At 37.3% G+C, this 19,661-nt stretch overlaps 1 protein-coding gene across 1 annotated transcript; it reads right to left on the reverse strand.

Annotated features, from left to right (window-relative positions):
* Positions 1-14: 14 nt before the first annotated feature.
* On the reverse strand, positions 15-14,758 carry LOC135215503 (chorion peroxidase-like). Its single transcript, XM_064250298.1, has 15 exons — positions 14,673-14,758; positions 13,116-13,384; positions 12,349-12,655; positions 11,327-11,527; positions 9,501-9,721; positions 9,173-9,343; positions 8,267-8,458; positions 7,344-7,462; positions 6,627-6,729; positions 6,067-6,264; positions 4,615-4,754; positions 3,049-3,213; positions 1,678-1,877; positions 614-783; positions 15-340 (listed from the first exon to the last, which is right to left on the reverse strand). Coding segments are annotated over exons 1-15 (2,718 nt in total). The 5' UTR covers positions 14,675-14,758; the 3' UTR covers positions 15-80.
* Between the last annotated feature and the right edge of the window lie 4,903 nt (positions 14,759-19,661).

Here is a 19,661-nt window from a genome sequence, read left to right on the forward strand (position 1 = left end):
TGTGATTTATAAGCTATTCTCTTTGGATTTATTCATGCAAGATGACATAAGAAGTTAAGAACGCTTTATCTTCAACAGCATTATTTCCGTTGGTTTTCATTTTCACAACAATCATCTCCATACTGATCATCGCAGCATTTCTTTTCTTCTACTTCTTCTTCCACCTCCACAAAGTCTGGATTCCAGGGATCCAGGTTATACTGGCGGATGGATTTACAGCAAACCTTCGGGTTGTCGGGACCAGGGGTCTTCAGCGGCCAGCGCTGGATGTAGGCGAGCTCAGGCAAATTGTTGCACATGACCCTTGCTAAAGTGACTCTGTGCAGTTGCTTGATTTGAGCTTCAAAAAAGAAAGAAGGAAAAAGATATTAGCTTATTACGGTGAAAAATAGAAGTAACAGAGTTACTGCAGTAATATCTTTGATGTATTTTTTGAGCTGGAAAACCAGTGGTCTACGCATTGTATGACTGTGAGGAAAAATATAATATTCAAAATACATTAAATGTTAATAAGATTCCGAGTTCACGTCTGATACTCTTAGCAGTAAACAACTTATTTCACCAAAATACTATCTTAGGCCTACGCGAGAGAGAAATGTAAGGCAATATTTACCTTTCGTGAAAGCTCCTGGACCATCCTTGTATTCGAACCAGTATCTGTCGCCGTATTTCATTCTGTAGAACTGATTGTGTACTAGGCACGTGAAAGTGTGGCCCAGAAGTGCTCCTGGTATGGGGTTTTCGGACACGCCCCCCACGTACAGGTCGATATCGTCGACGTGGCTGGATAATAACAAGATAATACCATTATATTCATTGCCAATATTCACCACGAGGTAGGTTAATTTTTTAAACCAAAGATGTGAATGTGACCCAGGATCTGGAATGACAGGGATTCATAAGAAATTACCTAATCCACATACTGGATGATGAACATGTCAGCAGATAACTCACTAAAGTTAAGGAAAAAGAAGGATAAAAGGAAAAAAGTAATTAGGTAATGAATTGTTGTAAAGTGAAAGTCAGAAAAATGTCTCGTCAAACGTGCAAACATTCTTCCTCATATTTTGGCATTCTGGAATATGCGGATATCTAGGCTGCCATGATTCTATTTCACTCTACTTTCCAAGCATACGAAGTTCCCTTTTTCTTCTTCTTCTTTCTTGCTAAAACCTTTTTTTCGTTTGGTACAAGTTCAACGTTGTCTTTGATATAGACGGGTCCCCTTTTCTTGATTAATTTAATCTCATCAATACAAAAATGTTGGACTAAATGCAAAAATATTGTTTGTAGATCTTTGAATAAGTGAATCAGTTTCATTATATCTCAGCCACTACACAAGAGAAACACATTCAAATTCTTTTTTTCGCATCCATTCATAAATAACATTACATGCACGCAAACTCGGTAATGTATTGTACTTTATTATATGATAATGCCAAACTGTCATGCGTTATAAATACTCCAGAGCTGTTTATCTCAGCGTTGGAAGAACATTTTACCATTAAGCTACTTACAAACGAAATGGATATACAGCAACTTAACTACTAAACGGAAAAGTAACAGTTTTACTTCGTGTGTGTATGTATTTGGGGAAAGAAAGCGATAAAAAAAGTCTATAAAATTCTCATGAATTCTACGAGCAATTTGACCGATCAAAAGAGCCATGTTTCCTACTCATAAACTTGCGCGAGAGCCATAATCCGCGCCTCTGTCATTTGATCTTTCAGTTCGTCGAAGGAGTTTGCCCTCGGAAGACCGCAGAGGACTCTCCATCTGTTGTACGGAGGCAGGCCGTGGTCTCGCCCCCTCTGGATGTTTAGGGAGAGGAGATCGAGACCGAATGGACTTGTGCCTCGGAAGAGCTTTCCTGCAACCTGTTGCAGAAGAGAAATGAGATCCCTTGGATTAGGCCGTTTAGCGTCCCTTAAAATAATAAGAACTTTAGTTAGATTCAGCAATTGTCAGAAAAATGTGCGGAATACGCACACTCACATGTATACATACATTCACACATATATGTATGTATATATATATATATATATATATATATATATATAATATATATATATATACGGGCATATATATATGTATATATATATATATATTATTATATTTATATATATATATATATATATAATTATATATATATACAGTATATATATATATATATATATATATATATATATATATATATGCATATACATATATCATATTATATATTATATATATATCTAGATATATTATCTATCTATAATTATCTAGCATATAATACTATTATATATTATGCCTATGTATGTCATGTATATATTATTTATATATTCTATCTATATATATCTCTATCATCATATATAATATTTAGTTTTTTTTTGTGTATGTATATTATATATATATATATATATATATAATATGTAGTATGTTGTATATACACAAATATGCATATACATTTTGTTTGTGTGTGTTAATAGTTAGATTGATTCCAACGCAATTATCATCGGATGCAGAAACTAGCAACATATCATTATTTCTCAGGCTGAATAAAGAAAATGCAGCCAAGAGGAATTCACTTTTGAGCGCTTAAATTGCAGAAAGACAGTTGGCATCTCTCGACATGAAACATTTCGCGGAAATGCTTAATCTTTCCCTTGCTCCAAGGCGAAAAGATAAAAAGTGATAATTGTGCACTGGAAGAATTTTATTCAGACTGAATTAAAGTACACGTCAAATTCAAAGTTTTGTCCGTAACGGCACAAAAGGATTGTCTGTTCATTGTAAAAAATTCATGCTAGTCACTGGACAGACCAGGAAACTAGGGAACATAATAGTTTTAAAAGAAAAGAGTCCAATTTAATCTGAAATGATGAGAAAGATAGAATGTTAAAAAATGGGATTATTCATGATACCAACTTAATGTGTATGAATAAAAACAAGTAACAATAAGTTTGGGGGAATAGATAGGAAATTAATTCAAGTTAACTAATTGAAGATTTCGTTTAAAATCAAATATTGTACTGCATTAGACGTGACCAAAGACAATAAATGAAGGACCTCTGGAGTGAAGTGGGGGTCCATTGCGTTTTGGGGAAGGTTCAACCCTCCGCGGGCCACATCGCACATTCCGTCTTTCTTGTAGAGGTCGAAAGGGTTGAAGAACATCGTCGACAACTCCTTCGGGGTAGTTTTGCCGTATTTCGTTACGAAGAGGACGTTGTCCTGCAACACAGGAAAAGGATTTTATTGATGGGCGTGGATCTCAGTTTTGGCAAAGAGGAACAACTGTAATAGGAAAAACAAAAAAGTGAAGAATTGCAATTGATACTGTAGTCTACGATCCACTAATAAAGCACCATTACTACATGTTTACTGAATAAGAACAAGACTTCCTTGAGCATAAGTAATTCTAAATAGACCTTCATGGGTGGAAATGAATTTACATATAAGCTTGAAACTTTAAAATGTTTATTTTTTGGCCGTTCAGCGATCTCATTATGCATTCATTTCAGTTGTTCAGGTTTGATATGGTGATGTTACCCTTTTATTGTTTTCTAGCTTGGGTTTCGTAATTATCTCTTTCTCAAAACTGCAGTCTTGTAGATCAAAGATATACGAAATAAGAAAAAAATGTTGTCTGTTTTGAAATACAGATACCGCCACAAGTGATATGCATACATACATATAATGTATATATGCACATTATTTATATATGTTTGTGTGTGAGTATGTGCATGTAGTATGTGTGTGAAATGAGCTAACCAAATCTAATTGGGGCCATCCCCTTGATCAATACAAAACCCAATTTTGATGTGATTTTATAAAATGGCTTACTCATTTAATACAAATTAAGCTTTATAAGCACACAGAATAGGAATACAAAGTACAAATTCAATAACTTATTATGGATTAAGAAATTCCCGACTAAAACTACTAACCTCAAAGATTTTCTCTGTTCGTACCTTACTGCATTACTTAGATTTTTCGTAATCTCCCCTGTATTTGTTGTTTAATTCATGGTCTTCGGAGCTAGCAATGTAAAGATAAGCCGCTTTGCTACAGCTGCTGCAACAGAGCTCTGGTGATAGCGACAGCTGAGGCTTTGAGGAAGTCTATAACTTCACTGCGTTTCCTTTAGATTTTTTACTTTGAATTTCATGTGTTCTTTACTTTTTCCCATATATTTCTATACTTTTCTTAATCTGCTCCCTAAAAAGAATCTCTAGTCTTGTTCTCTTTACGCATGTATATATGTGTATAACTAGATCACGAAAGTTTGGAACGTGATAAATGCATAAATAAAGGTGTAAACCACGAAAGTGTGTTGGATTCTAGGTACTTATCTCCTTATAATCCCTATCTGTCACTTATACCAACCTTCCTTGTCCTCTCAGTTTCTCGTGTATGTCAGTCAGTCTGCTAAGCAAAGGACGTTGAGTCGAAAGATCTTGCAGTTACTCCAGTGTTTCACTTTCCTTCGTGGCTTATACCTTTATTTATGTATATATGTATGTATATGTTCCAAGCCTACGGAGACGCACACATTAAGGACTATCTCTTATTTACGTGATGCCAATAATATTTCTCACAATAGAAGGCAACTTTCATATATCTCTTTCTTACTGCAATTAAGCTGTGTCCAAACCGGTAGGCAGCTGTGGCGAAATTATTGGCGATTGCTGCATTGATGAACTCGACGTAGTCGGTTGTTTGTTGGTCTCCCTCTAACGGGTTCAGCTTGGAGGTAGCCATCAAAGTTGGCCCTAGAGGTTGGTAGAAAGAATTTGATTGAATTCAGTATGAATACCGTGGAATGAAAAACAAAATGACGACTTTTCTCGACGGATCAATACCAGGTTCTTGATTGCTTATAGCAGCAATGGGGTGCTTTGCAGAAAGAAAGGTCACTGGGAGCCTGCATGTTGCAGATGACCCGGTGTTGACAGAAAAAAAGTATCTTTTGGTATAGCGGTAGAGGTTCAGAAGGGATGCACCATAATGTGTCAGACGTAACAAATGGTTTCACAGGTTTTTGATGCTCAGATTGCAAAATATAAACAGGGTAAATGGCTTTCGGTGCTCGACGTGCACTCTTAAGAGGACCTTGGAGGTGGTAGATCAAATCTTTTACCTTCGCAGCATACAGAATTGTGAAACTTACATTCGGAGGGCTGGATTAAAAGACGTCTGAATGAAATGGAGAAGCATTGCTAGACTACTATAGTAGATTCACATCAACCGTGCATTTGACGTCTAGGCCCTTCCCTTACGACGCTCCTGATTGGCTGTTGATAAGCCTATGACAGGGCTACAAACTCTCAGTCTCTCTCGAGAGTTCACGTAGACAGGATGGATGTACCATTTCTCCTGAAAGACATATACCTCAGGAAAGATGGCACACACATCCTACCTATGTGAACTCTCGAGAGAGACTGAGAGTTTCCAGCCCTACGATTGGCTTATCAACAACCAATCAGGAGCGTTGTAAGGGACTGGCCTAGACATCACATGCACGGTTGATGTGAATTTACTATAGTAAATAGGAGTAGCAAAGTCGTAAAAGGAGAACAAAATCCAAGTCCTGTATGTCTAGGAGGACCTGAAATAGGTATTGCGAAGAGGCATGGCTGTGATGTTTTGAAAATCATCGCTGGAGTGTTTCGGGAAGATCGGGACACAAACAAGGAAGTTAATGAGGTGTGCGGGCTAGAGGTTGGAGAATAGACAGAAATGGTTTGGGAATGCGGTGAGGAAGTGAGAGTAGTAATCAGTCAGAGAAATACTGTATTAGCTATGAAAATTCCAGGACGGAGGCCTATAGGAAGACCAGAAAATCACTGAAAAGTGGTATAAAGTTTAGGAATGACACAAACAAAAAGTGTACAAAACAAATAAGGGTACAAAGAATTCATTGCACATCTAGCACCGCAGAGGTAAAATCTGACGCCAGTGATGACGCTAATGACAGTGATGATGAAGATTTAGATAAATAGAGAGAGAGAGAGAGAGAGAGAGAGAGAGAGAGAGAGAGAGAGAGAGAGAGAGAGAGAGAACTACCTTTCTTTAGTGACTAACCAATGAGGGACGGTAAAAATTCAGAGTAAGTAATTTGCTGCAGCTGAGCCCCCACGATCCTCCTGGTTTCCTGGAAGAGCTTCTCATCATTCCAGTCGACATTGCTTCTCTTCAGGATCTTGGCGACCCTGTTGTGCTCGCGGGCCCAGACCGTCTGGAAGAACGTCAGTAAAATCTGTTCGTTCACTCGACCGTCACCTGTGGAACCGTTTTCAGAATCATTACTCTGTAGTTGTGTTTATATTTTAAGATCAGTAAATGATTGCATGTAAATTACTCTCCTTTTGTTCATTATAAATGTATAAATATAAGTCTGTATTATCATTTGCAATATCACAATATTCCTGTAGATTGTAACTTTGTCAGTTTACATCACTGACATTGTGTATGTTGATCTCGTCTTCATTATTAGCGAGCTCGAACTAAACTTCGTCATTATTCGTATTGTTCATTACCATAACTTGTCTTGACAAACCCTCTTTCGTAATTCGTTCGCCCGCCTTTAACCTTCAAATTCTCTCTGTATCTGTTGGAATATTCAACATCCTTTTCGTACAAACCTGCCCTGAAACAAAATTCTCCTATCTGCATTCTCTCCGGGGTGTTACACTGGCCTCCACTCGCAGAGTCTTTGGGAAGAAGCACTTGGCCATCCTTGGAGAGCTAGAAAGATAAAGTAAACTTTATTTACTTTCAAGCAACTCTGACTGTTACCTTTTAGTCGCAAAAGTGAATCGATTTAAGTATTTAGATTTTGTTCGAAAATTAGTGAAGTGCTTTATTTATATACAATGTGGCGTTTTAAGAGTAAAATACTAGACACATCAAGAAAATTTTGGAAAACACAACCTCATAGGTATGTATGTATGTATATATATCCTATATAGATTATATATATATCTATTATATATATATATAGATATATATTATATATATTTACATATATAATATATATATATATATATATATATATATATATATATATATATATATATATATATGTATATATCGATTTTATAAAGATAGCTTAGGATAGCTCGATCAACAGATCAAGAAACTGCATCAGACGGGATTTCGGTGCAAAAGCTAGTTATAAGAACTAAAACGTCATTTTAAATCCTTATCACCATGGATACTTATTCTTACAGTTTAACTTACTTTATAAGATTACATTTCGACTGGTAGAGAGAGAGAGAGAGAGAGAGAGAGAGAGAGAGAGAGAGAGAGAGAGAGAGAGAGAGAGAGAGAGAGAGAGAGAGTTATCTAAGTATATATACCTGGATTTTTAGAAGGCCATCTACGAAGGTTCTCAGATCGTCAGTCTCTTCGGGTTTGACTCCATATATAACTGACCCATCTAAGTATGACGAATGCTGATTGGTCTGTTCCCTTGGGCCTGTTGACACGAAAATTATCAAAACCTTAATAAACACAAAGTTCGTATAAAGAAGGAATGAACGAGAAACCGTACTCATCTCTGTGTTGCGAGAAGTGTTTGCAGGAAATTAACATTCCTCCAAATTTTAAAAGCTGATCAATAGTTTTCTTTACTTTTATGGCGCCGGTAGCCAAGATTGTTCGAGCATTGTTGCTCTGGTAACCAATCTCTATTGCGAGGCTTCCCAAGTAAAATCTTATTTTTCTTTATTACGTGTTACCTTACGACTGGTAATGGCAAATGTTTTCGTATCGTGCTTAAATGAAAGAGGGAGAAAAAAATTTACAAGAATTTTCATAATGGGAAGGAAAGAGGAAATTGAAAGGGTATTAAAAGTAGATCTCTAATCTCCGTACGCAGGAACTGAATAGTCAACTTGCGCGGGCAGATACATTCCTCAAAACATCAAAAATAAATGTGGCAAGAGTTTATAGAGCCCTTAAACATTTACCACCTTGCTTATGTCATGCATTGATGTACTTTACGTAGGCTGATGAAGAATTGGGCTAGGAGATTTTTCTTGAATTACGAAATAATTTGTGAGAACAAAAAGAAGGGACCCTGAGTGGCCATTATAATACTAAATATGAACCCATCAAATTCGCATTTATATGCGTTTACATGAACGCGCTTTCATATGTGCACTCACACACACATGTGTATATATATATATCTATATGTATGACCATTTAATGATAGAGAGAGAGAGAGAGAGAGAGAGAGAGAGAGAGAGAGAGAGAGAGAGAGACGACCAACCCTTACCCATTTGGCAGTCCCCACTCGCAGGAGCGGATCGGACGAACTCCATACATTCTTGGTGGAAGCAACTGTAAAGGGGATCATTGAAAGGTATTTTGATAGGAGCGCATTCTGGATGTAAGCCGAAGGGTGTCTCAAAGCCCTCGAAGCAGCATCTTATAGGTGACTCCGAAACGGGGTAACCGAAGAATGATGCTGGAAATAATAACATTGTGTTATTCCAAACTTCTGAATACTTCAAGAAATTACACACATACCATATATATATATATATATATATATATATATATATATATATATATATATATATATATATAAAGGTGATGCCACGGAGGAAAATGAAAAGACGAGAATTGCCAAGATCTTTCGGTCTACACGACCCTTTACTTGAGGCACAAGTAAAGGGTCGTGTAGACCGAAAGATCTTGGCAATTCTCGTCTTCTCATTTTCCTCCGTGGCATCACCTTTATTGATACATAGCACCACGTTTTATATATTTCGTGATCAAGTTATTCTTATATATATATATATATATATATATATATATATATATATATATATATATATATATATATATATATATATATAACAACTCTTCACTTTTTACAAGATTCATAGGTAATTGTGAAAACCAAAAATAAACCTCTATAAGTTCCGATGACCTTCATGCCCGACTCACACATTGACTATTCAAGACTGCGCCTGTCGTAACGGCCGAAAATGTGCTCATTACGACCGCGACTGGTGGCGATGTCGCCAAAACCAACCACTGCGAAGGGCGCGGCCTTGAATCGCCAATGTGTGAATCGGGCATCAAGCGACAGCCATAAAGAGATTGTAGCAGTTTCTATGATGCAAAATGAATTTAAACGAAAAGAACGATAGAAATATCGGGAAAGGTAACTAACCTCGAGAGAGGGGCGTAGATGTGAGGTCATGATCAATAAACTGACCGTAGGTCACGTGCAAGATGGAGTACGATTTGGAGGGTTTGCTTCTGACGTTGTTCATCGAGTTGCTTATCAGCCGGGCGCTGGGTAATCCGTTTCCCAAGACTGACAGACGGAAAGTGCTCACCCCTGTGGAAAATGCTTTGGTTTTGCAGATAGAAATGGTATTATTAAATCTGTTGTTTATGAATGGGTCATTTGGTTCTTTTGCGTGTTTTTCCACGTTATCCTAAAACGAAAAGGAAACAAATACATAGGTAAGTTGATGAGAATAAACTCGGCTCACCATCGTCATACGAGGGAGCAAGGTCTCTCCTGAAAGCCGTGAATGCTGCTCCCCAGAGATCGTTGTCCACGTTATTGCAACTCCCGTCCAGCGTTCGATAAGGATCGTTCGGGTTGCAAACCGCCAACCTGGGTCTCAAGAACGAGCTGAACCTGTTCTTACAGGTAGGAAGGTCACCCAGGAATATGAGACCAACTGAGCTAATGCCTGGTAAACCAGTCCTGCGAGAGATTGGAGACAAGGAGATTGAACATTGGAGAGCAGATTTCCTCGCTGAGTGCTTTAGCATTTTGAACAGTTTAAGTCAATTGGTTTTTCTTTTATTGGTGAAACTGATTATATTGCATTTCAAAAGAAATTTTTTACGGCTAACAAGATAGAAACGTTGATTTGTCCCAATTGTAGATCCAGTGCAATACATTGTTTAACATCTGAGATGATGATATCAGCATACAGAAGTACAGAAGGTCCTATTGGCTTTGATCGAGCGCATTCATCAAAGAATAAATATAAAGAAATACAGAATTGTGCTTAGGGATGCAACTGAGATGCTACATACAGGGATTACATACATCTATATATGTGAGCATTGAAAATCAGTTACAATATGTAAGATCGTTATTCAAGGAAGGTGAAAACTGACTGACTCATAAATCGAGTCCTAGATGGACAAAATGAGGAACAGTAAGAGGTCCCTCAAAAATAAACCTGAGTGACGATGAAGATGAAAAACCAGTCTCCTTGAGAGGTGGCCAAATGTTTCAGCATGAGAGTTAACTAATTTATAACAGGTTTGCATAACTTTTATGAGACAACCCCACGATGTAAAAGTGTTGTAGAAGAAGAGTTATGAAGATGGATATAAGAAAGTTTGACTTGAGCCTTCTCTCTAAGCTATGATGGAGGAGGTTCTTCTCGTATAGTCGGAAGATTACTGAGTAATTTAGGTATATATAAGCATCATGAATATTAATAGCCAATATGATACCTATAATATTTTGCCACCGTAAGAAGACATGAAGATAATGTAGTAAAAGCAACATATAAAGTGTAAGGCTCAAGCTAGTTGAGGGGGGGGGGGGGGGGGGGGGTGTGGATGACCGGAGTTGGCCATTCTTTTCTTCCTCTGCAAGCGCCTGTTAAATATTGACAGGGATTATTACCCAACTTGCAACTCCTTTACGCAGGAAATCTCTTGGTGATCATTTGCCCTCACGTTAAGATCTGAAAGTTCTTCCTATTGTTCGCCATAACTATTATGGCCTTATCAAGGGGTACTCGCAACAAGGCAAGGCCCCATCATCTTTTCCACCGGAGTATTTTACTTTCCCCTACTTTCCTACTTTTTAAAGTAGAATTGGTGTTCACTTAACACTCTTGTCGGCCTGAACCTGGAAAAGCAAATCTGGCTAGAGATTATAATTCTATCTGGTTGTTGTTATTGTTATTATTATTCAGAGGACGAACCCTATTCATATGGAACAAGCCGGCAGGGGCCGTTGACTTGAAACTCAAGTTTCTAAAAGGATATGGCTTTCATAAAGAATATGGCTTTCATAACAGAAGGTAATGGGAAGTACAGAAAGAAGTTATGAGCTATTGGAAAAGGAAAAAAATATAAATGAATAAATTTTATATATAACTAGTTAAAAATATAAATAAATGATTAAACTACAAGGTGAATTCCTTTAGGGTCCTTTGCATTACTACATCCTCAGTGAGACTGTTCCACATCCAGCGGTATGAGGAATAGCCTCCCTGAGGATACTGTGCAGTTGGAACCGCCAAAGGCTCCAACAGCACGACTACGAGCTTGGAAGACCCACATTTCGCCAAAGCCACTGACGGCCGCGTTGATGACGGTGCCGACCTTCGCCAATCGCGTGGAGATGATGTCCGTCTTCCGGAAGGCCAACTGATGCTTGAGGGTGGCGCTGTTGTTTCCAAAGGTTACGTTTTGCTCCCGAAGACTCTGCTCCAGGGTTTCCTTTTGGGTCAGTGTCTCTACTCCTCGCTGAATTGCTTCCCTGAAAATCATATTTTGTAAATGAATGTCATGCTGACCCAAATGAAATTGTGGATAAACCACACTTTACATTACTCTTACTTATACTTGACTTTCTAAACTATTCCCTACCATGGTTAGTTACCTAACTACCCTCACTCTTCTTTCACCCATCTTACCTATAAGCTAAAAAATAAAAGAAAAAAATGTCATGTTTTACAGATAAAACATGGTTTCACTCTTCAAAATGTAATTTGAACAAAGGTCTTTCCCGCAAGGCCCTTTGATAAGTTATTTTGAAAACCAGTGGTTAATTTATGATCGAGAAATGACGTATTCCTAGACTGAAGATTAAAGTAATTATCAGAGATTTGTATTTTATCAATCAATTTCTCTGCCCCCAATAGTAAAATTTTACTTCAGGTCGTTACAGAAGTTAAAAGAAACAAATAACTTTGCAATCAACTTCAGACCAATGTGAAGTTAAATACATTTTTTGCATCACTGGAGATAAAATGTCTAGAGATCCGAATTAAAAGTTCTAGATTTTATTTCCAATGCTAACACAAGCGAAATCTTGCTAATATCAGCCAATTAAATTTAATCCCTCTAGGATCAAAGTAAAATACAGTCATTTGCATATCAAAATTAAAACATTTTTCATGATGAACTTAATACAGCTTAAAAACCATGGGAAGATTTTTGGATTGAAATCATAAGATAAATTAAGTAAAATGACCGGTTATGGTTTACGTCTTAGAAGTTGGGGTAAAGTCCTATAAATATTTCAGCAGAGTCGTCATAAACGGTTTTCTATCATCAACTGAAAGGGACATTCCTTACAACTGGATTTTTGACGTGTCTTTCTTCAAGAGCGAGAGGACGAGATCAAGTCGAAATTCGTTCGCGAAATCCTCCACGTCCACGATCTGCTCTTCGGACACTGTGCCACAATTCACCGTAATGACGATTGGCCCTTCGAATACCGCTGCAGATACGCTCTGTTTCTGTCGTGGATCCACTTTCTCCACACCCTTCCTCTTACTTCTGCCGACACTGAGGTTGATAAACGGTGAAGTAGTAGTTGTCTGCTCCACAAATTCAAAGTTGTTGTTGGCTGCTTTGAAAGCCTCGAGGAACCATTGCAGATCTGTGGAAACAATTATTTTCATTCATTTAGAACTTTCATGTTTTCATTGAGAAGATTCCAGCAGAATCTTGCACTTCCCTCGTGTTTTATTTATGGACTTAAGTAAGTATTCTTTATATTTCAATACCGAAGGAAAAGCAACCTGGGTAAACAGTTTAAAAAAGTAATTAAAAGGCATGTAGTAATCGAATCTATGTATCTACATTTTATGGTTACAATATATATATGTATATATATATTTATTTAAATATTATAAATTTATATCAATTATACATATAATATAGTAATACATATCTATATATATATATAGATATATATAGTATATATATATATATATAATTATATAAATATTATATATTATAATATAGTATATATATATGTAAGTGTGTGTATCTATATACATATTTGTGTATCTGCTTACAACCAAATATGGAAAGCAAACTATGAAGCATATGATTACCTCTCCGAGGCCAATCTAGGCTAGCGAGGATGGCGAGGCTGTCATCATCTGTAGGAATTCCGGCCAAAGGATCTCTTCTGCAGGGCTCTGGAGGATCCAAGGCGCAGGGATCGTAGCAAGCGTGACATCCTTCCGGTATGTCGCAGGGGGAGGAATTACTTAGCGGTTCTGACGATCCATATGATAGTTTGACACCCTCGTTTGGGGTCTTCCCTGACCCCAAAAGTAGGGTCAAGGCCCTTAGCAGAGTTGCGTTCACAGCGGGAACCCTTTAAAGTGTAAAAGACCGAAAATTAAATATTCACTTCGTTTGCTGGGCAGAAATCAGGTGAAATCTTTCTTGTGAAATTGTAGGTGAAGAGACTCCATGACGCAAAAGCACTCATTTATTAATCAGGTATTAATATGGGTAAGGAAATGATAAAAATTAGTTTTGTATGTGCCGGGTGTTTGTGTGTAAAAAGCCAAAAGTTAATTCAGATGCTGAGAAAGTTTTAACAGAATCAGATACTCATATTGGAAATGTTCCTAAAAAATCTAGTGCAATGATGCAAACAATAAGTGAGTACTAACAAATCACACACACACACACACAAAAGCTAGACAAGTGAATACAACTGAGAATTAACAGAAAATAATTCAAAGGGAAATAATAAATTTAAAGAGGTATTACATCCTCTCTTAAATTTTCGAGCAACATTATCAATGAAACTGGCAGGAAGTCTATTCAACAGTTTCACAAATATGGATGCTTATACTATGCAAAACCAGTAAGGCCCTGTCCTGACACTAACGGGCAAACACTGTCCCCATAACCCATTCCGCTATACTGACCGACCGAGTTCGTAGCCAGAACGATGCGATTTCTGGTAACAGCTTCAGAAGCGAGAGAAACTATACACAGATGGCAGTAAGGTAGGAAGTGCCCGACGGGGCATGCCCGCTAGTGTGGCCAGGCTGTAAATCCTTGCAGTTTTTAAGCTTTCTACATAACGCTCTTTGTCTACGGCATCCAATATATTATATGATCCGTTGGAAGTTGCATAGTTTAAATACAAAAACACTGATTTTCCAGCAAAAAAAGTTCGAATACGTGTTGAACTAAAAATATATCTTAAAATGATAATTAATATAACCAGACAACTATAAAACACTAAAAGTTTTTGTTAGTTTTGAAATAGAGAGGTTACATGTTGACTTATATAGATAAAGAAGAAAAGATACAGGAAAGAAAACTGAATATCTTAAAAAAACAGGAAAGTTGAATAGGACTATACTCTGTTTTTTTCCATCCGTCCATCCGCCTGTGGTGTTTGCGCATGGTAACACTGCGTCTCGGGCTTTAAATCTGATCCTATTTCCAATATTCACGGTGCAATTCGCGTAAAGTAAATTATTAAAACACTCTTCAGTTGCAAATGTACACCAAGATATCCTTTTATTTACCTAAAACTTACACATAGCGTAACTATTTAAAGCCCGGGACGCAGTGTTACCATGCGCGACCACCACAGGCAGATGGAAAGATGGAAAAAAACAGAGTATAGATGTACTTACATGGTCCTTTCATAAGGAGTGGTCTTATGATTTTGCCAAAAAAGAGAGAACTGAAGTTCAGAGGGCAGTCTCTCTACCTTTTTAACGGGCACCTGCAACAGGTGTAAGGCTTGATGCGCATGCGCAAGTTTCGATATTTTGATCTCTTCGGTTACCAAGGTCAAATTTTAATCGCTTATTTGTCCTTCAACGTTAATTGCACTACCAGAGGTTAATACATTATTATCATGATTACAGGGAATAGACGTGTGCATAAAAATTCCCTCTGTCATTTTTAGAAGTATCAAAGCGAGAAGAAATCTCATGGTATGAATTTCTATTCTGAACCCGTGTCCCGAGAGCAAAGGGTTTCTTACCAGAAGGATGAAAGAAACACATCTTTACTCTCTTCATTTCTGACGAATACCTTATCCTCGATTTTGACGAAAATTTGGTGATCCAGGGCTCTTGTCTTATATATGTGATAAAATTTTCAAACTGGAAAGTCATTCATTCCTCAAAATGACAAAAAATATACCATTCACTGAATATACAGGATGCACATTAAGATTGTTTGGGAAAATGAGGTATTGGAATATGAATAAAGTGATTTCTAGAGTTACTGATTATTCCAGGCTCTCATAGAAAATTATCTAAATTTACCTTTTCCATTTATCCAAGGGCATTTTTTGAACTTCGGTAATTGCTAATTTTGTTAAATACTTCCATGCCGAATAATGTACCGTTAACGTGAAAGATAATAGGACTCCTATTATGAGAAGGATATTTGCTTAAATATTCTTGAGCTCCTTTCATGAAATACTACCCAAGAACTTGAAAACAATAGGCAGTAATTTGAAGAAACAATGTAATCATGATAAATGGTGTACTGAATGCCATATATGACCTTGCCCTCTTAATAAACATAATTGAAGTCTATTATTCAAGGTTCTCTATGTAAATTCTACTCGACCGTGAACATTGCTCTTGAATAGTTGTAAGAATGTGGTGCCGTCCTAGGGTACATTGTAACTGGTCCGAAATAATGCGAGATAAACTTCTCAGCTAATTTCGTAGTTTATTTGGAATGCAACGATGCAGTCCTCGTTAGGAGGCCTATACCTGGTTCACTTAAGGTAGATTCTTGGATGAGCCGTATGCCTACGAGACGTTTTGTTTGGTGGCCGCTGATTGGCTGGTACCGGGAGGTAGGCAGCTCCGCCAATCAGCGCCCGCCAAACAAACGTCTCATAGGCATAGGGCTTACCTAAGAATCCTACCTTAAGTGAACCAGTTATAGTTACATTGGGACAAATTCTTCAAATAAAGTCAGTTTGTCATTCAACAAAATGACATGATTCCAGTTAAACGAGAATATAATATTCCATTGTCGGTGAACATGACTTTTTTTTTTTTTTTTTTTTTTTTTTTTTTTTATGAAATCCAAAGTTTACTCTTCCCTATTGGTTGGACAGCATGGTGAACTTGAAGACACTGGGTTTAGTATAGTAGATTCACATCAACCGTGCATTTGATGTCTAGGCCAGTCCCTTATGACGCTCCTGATTGGCTGTTGATAAGCCACTCACAGGGCTGGAAACTCTCAGTCTCTCGAGAGAGTTCACATAGGCAGGAAGTGTATTCCGCCTCTCCTGAGGGATACTTTTGAAAGACGTATCCCTCGGGAGAGGTGGAACATAGATCCTACCTACCACGCCTCTGCCCCTTTAACCACCGAGGAACGTAGTGTTCAAGGGCAATTTCCCAATTTCATCTTTACAGATGTCTCTAACTCACAGGAGGGCATTTAAATGTAGTTAAATTTGCAGCATTTTAGCTCATGCACTCATAACCGCAGGTGATACCGGTCACATTCATCTTTCGAAATCGTAATCTGATGCAAATGACAAAATCAAGTGTCAGTCGCTGCGCCAATTATAAAAGCTCATCAACTGACTCGCTGGATGATTCGAGTATCTTGTTGGCCGGTTAAACTTGGCTGTTATTTTTGTATATATTATCCACGACCATTAGCTTATTTTATTTTCCCATTTCCATTTAAATCTTTTGCGTTATCAATATTTGAATCTAAACAGCTCATTGAGTTTTGCAGCTGTGTCTGTTACATTCTCTCTACTTCCCCCTAAAGGGTTAGTGCTGTCAGTGCACCTTACGCAGTGCACTGTAGGCATTACTCATGCTTTTTTGCAGCTTCCCATCGGCCCCAAGCTGCAATCCCTTTCATTCCTTTTTCTGTATCGCCATTCATATTCTCCTTTTGCCATCTTCGTATCTACCCTCTCCTAATTATTTCATAGTGCAACTGCGAGGTTTTTCCTCCTGTTACACCTTTCAAACCTTTCTATTCTAATTTTTCCTTTCAGGGCTGCATGACCTTATAGGTCCCAGCGCTAGGCCTTTGACCTGAATCTTATTTTCTATTTCTTATCTCCACTTGGAATTGCCGGACTTTTAATTGGCCAGCTGATTTTATTCTGTGTCACATGACATCAAGTTTAATTATACAGTAAATCACTTTCATACACCAGGCAACTTTTGCTTTCTTGTGAATTTCAGTGAGATTCATTCATTATCTAACTTTAACTGAAGGACATGACATTTTTTAAAATTTGCCTTTTGTAAAGCCAGGATTCTTTCATTGTTATCAGTTGAACTTTATACGGTACTTAATACAGTGGACTGAGATGCAATTTGGAATATGTTCGTAATGGTTAATCATATATATATATTTGTTAATTATATATATATATATATACATATATCTGTGTGTGTGTGTATGTATATGTATATGCATATATATGTGCAGTGTTCTAAGTAACCAACTGAGAATTATAGAAATAAGAGCAGGATGATTATAGCAAATCTGGGAAATAAATCTCAGACCAAACGAAATATGTCAATTACAGCGGTAGAAATGGAGATGAAACGACTGATCTGAAAAATGATCTGTCGAATTTTACTTTCTAGATTATGGAGACAAACTCTGACATTTCCTTTGACGGGACACGTGGAACACGTCTAATGAGCAACGCAAATCTAAGGTTAATAAAGAGACCGCTTATTCTAGATGAAAACTGTTACTTTAACCAGCGCCGCAGATGAAGAAGTTCAAGGATGCGGTTATTTGCTTATTTAGACATGAAATCTAGGAGAGAATAGCAATTGGAAACTTGACTGAAAAGACATTGGAGGGACACGAAAGGAAATGACGTAGGCAGCAGTTCATCGTAAAATATTGGAAAAATTAATTTGTAGCAAAAAATTCCGTCCTAGACAAAACAATGTTTATTTATTACACGCCGGCTACAATTGCTGCAGTACAAAATATTTTTTTTTGCCAGCGTAACTATTATAAACAATGCCACAGAATATGTTATTTGCCGTAGTGTCTATTTTGAGGTTGGTATCAAAATGGTTGCTCTTGCATCTATTGGAACTATTGCAACAACATGTTTTTTTTCTCTTATTTACCGGTAGACCGATACTTTTGTTTAAAACTCTAATGATAATACATGCATCATTTGTGCTTAGCAATATCTGTTATCTCGTTTCGTTATAAAATGCATTTTAACGAGCTCAGTGGGTGTTTAGTTTTTAGGAATTGAACATAAACGGAGTATTTACCTTTGCTCGTATAAAACAGTTTTCGATAAAATGCTAGAGAAATTTTGCTGCTGATCCTGTTGCTCATACTTGAAAAACGTATATCACAGGATTGCTGTTCTGAACTATGTAAACGTTTCGTGATAGTCTGCTAAAGGATACTCTTAGTTTTGATACATGAGAAGGATTAATGGAAGGAACCTCAGCTAGTAGTAGAGTTGAAACTCTTCACTTTCACATCGGTTTTGTAGTTACCGGCAGTTTATCGTGAACATCTGTAGTTTGTTTCGTGCACCTGTTGATAAAGTAAATTGCGACGGGATTTCGAGCTTCATAGCATTACTTTTTTTTTTTTTTTTTTGCCTAACTGCACCACTTTCACCCCTTCATCACTAATTCCGATAGCTATTTTCCCCCAGAATCTGAGAAGATTCCTCCTGATAAGGTAATAATGTTAACCTGATCTGGAAACGATGTTTAGAGGAATCAGGAATGCCCAGTGTTTGTCCTTCGTTCGATGCCAGTATTCCCCCAAAAGCTCTCTCTTTTTATTTTGGTCGTCCTGAGGACAAGGCGACCTGCCCTCGTCCTGAGCCTTTTTGACCCCATCTCCAACAAATCAGTGACCTTCCTTCGGAACGCCCAATAGCCAGCGGCTGCTCTAGATGCCCTCATGGCGTGGACCGCTAAAGCGAACTTTCATAAAGGCTTGAATCTGCCAAAATCATGAGGGAACAAATAGGACACACTTCCTTCTGAGTGTTCCTGTTTGTTATTACACCACTGCTGCCTTATCAGCTTTTCCAAATAATATCGCCTGTGAAAAATAAACCTAGAGATGCGCATGATTGGTATCTCTTAGAGTGGTGATTGTGGCTACCGCCGAGGTACCGATAGTGTCTCCAGCACTAGAGTACCTGAAGGTAATTTGCATAAAAATTCTTAGCTTTCTCTCAACGTACGAGAGGTTAATGCAGTAGTTATTCAAATGCAAATATTTATTCAGTCTGTGGTTATGCATATTTTACCGCATATTATGACATTCATAATGTTCTACATATCGTGTAAGTGTTATAGTTAACGTAAGTCGTATGAATCTTCAGTACTCTTACTCGGATAATTTGTTCTTAAAATCAGAAGCAATATGTATTTTATGAGCCATGAATTTTCTAAAGATTTGTTATATTATTTCATATTTCTTGTATTCAAGTGTTAAATATATATTTCGGAGAAAATGTTCAATATGTAGCAATTGATTTAAAGTTACTATTGTCAATCTTTCGTAGACAATGACAGAAACTTAACCATTTTATGTTATTACTAAGTAATTGCCTAATACAGAATCAATTTCAATAACTGTAATCATAAAAATAAATGTTTTATATC

The sequence above is a fragment of the Macrobrachium nipponense genome, chromosome 5, assembly GCF_015104395.2.
Source record: "Macrobrachium nipponense isolate FS-2020 chromosome 5, ASM1510439v2, whole genome shotgun sequence".
Lineage (NCBI taxonomy): Eukaryota > Metazoa > Arthropoda > Malacostraca > Decapoda > Palaemonidae > Macrobrachium > Macrobrachium nipponense.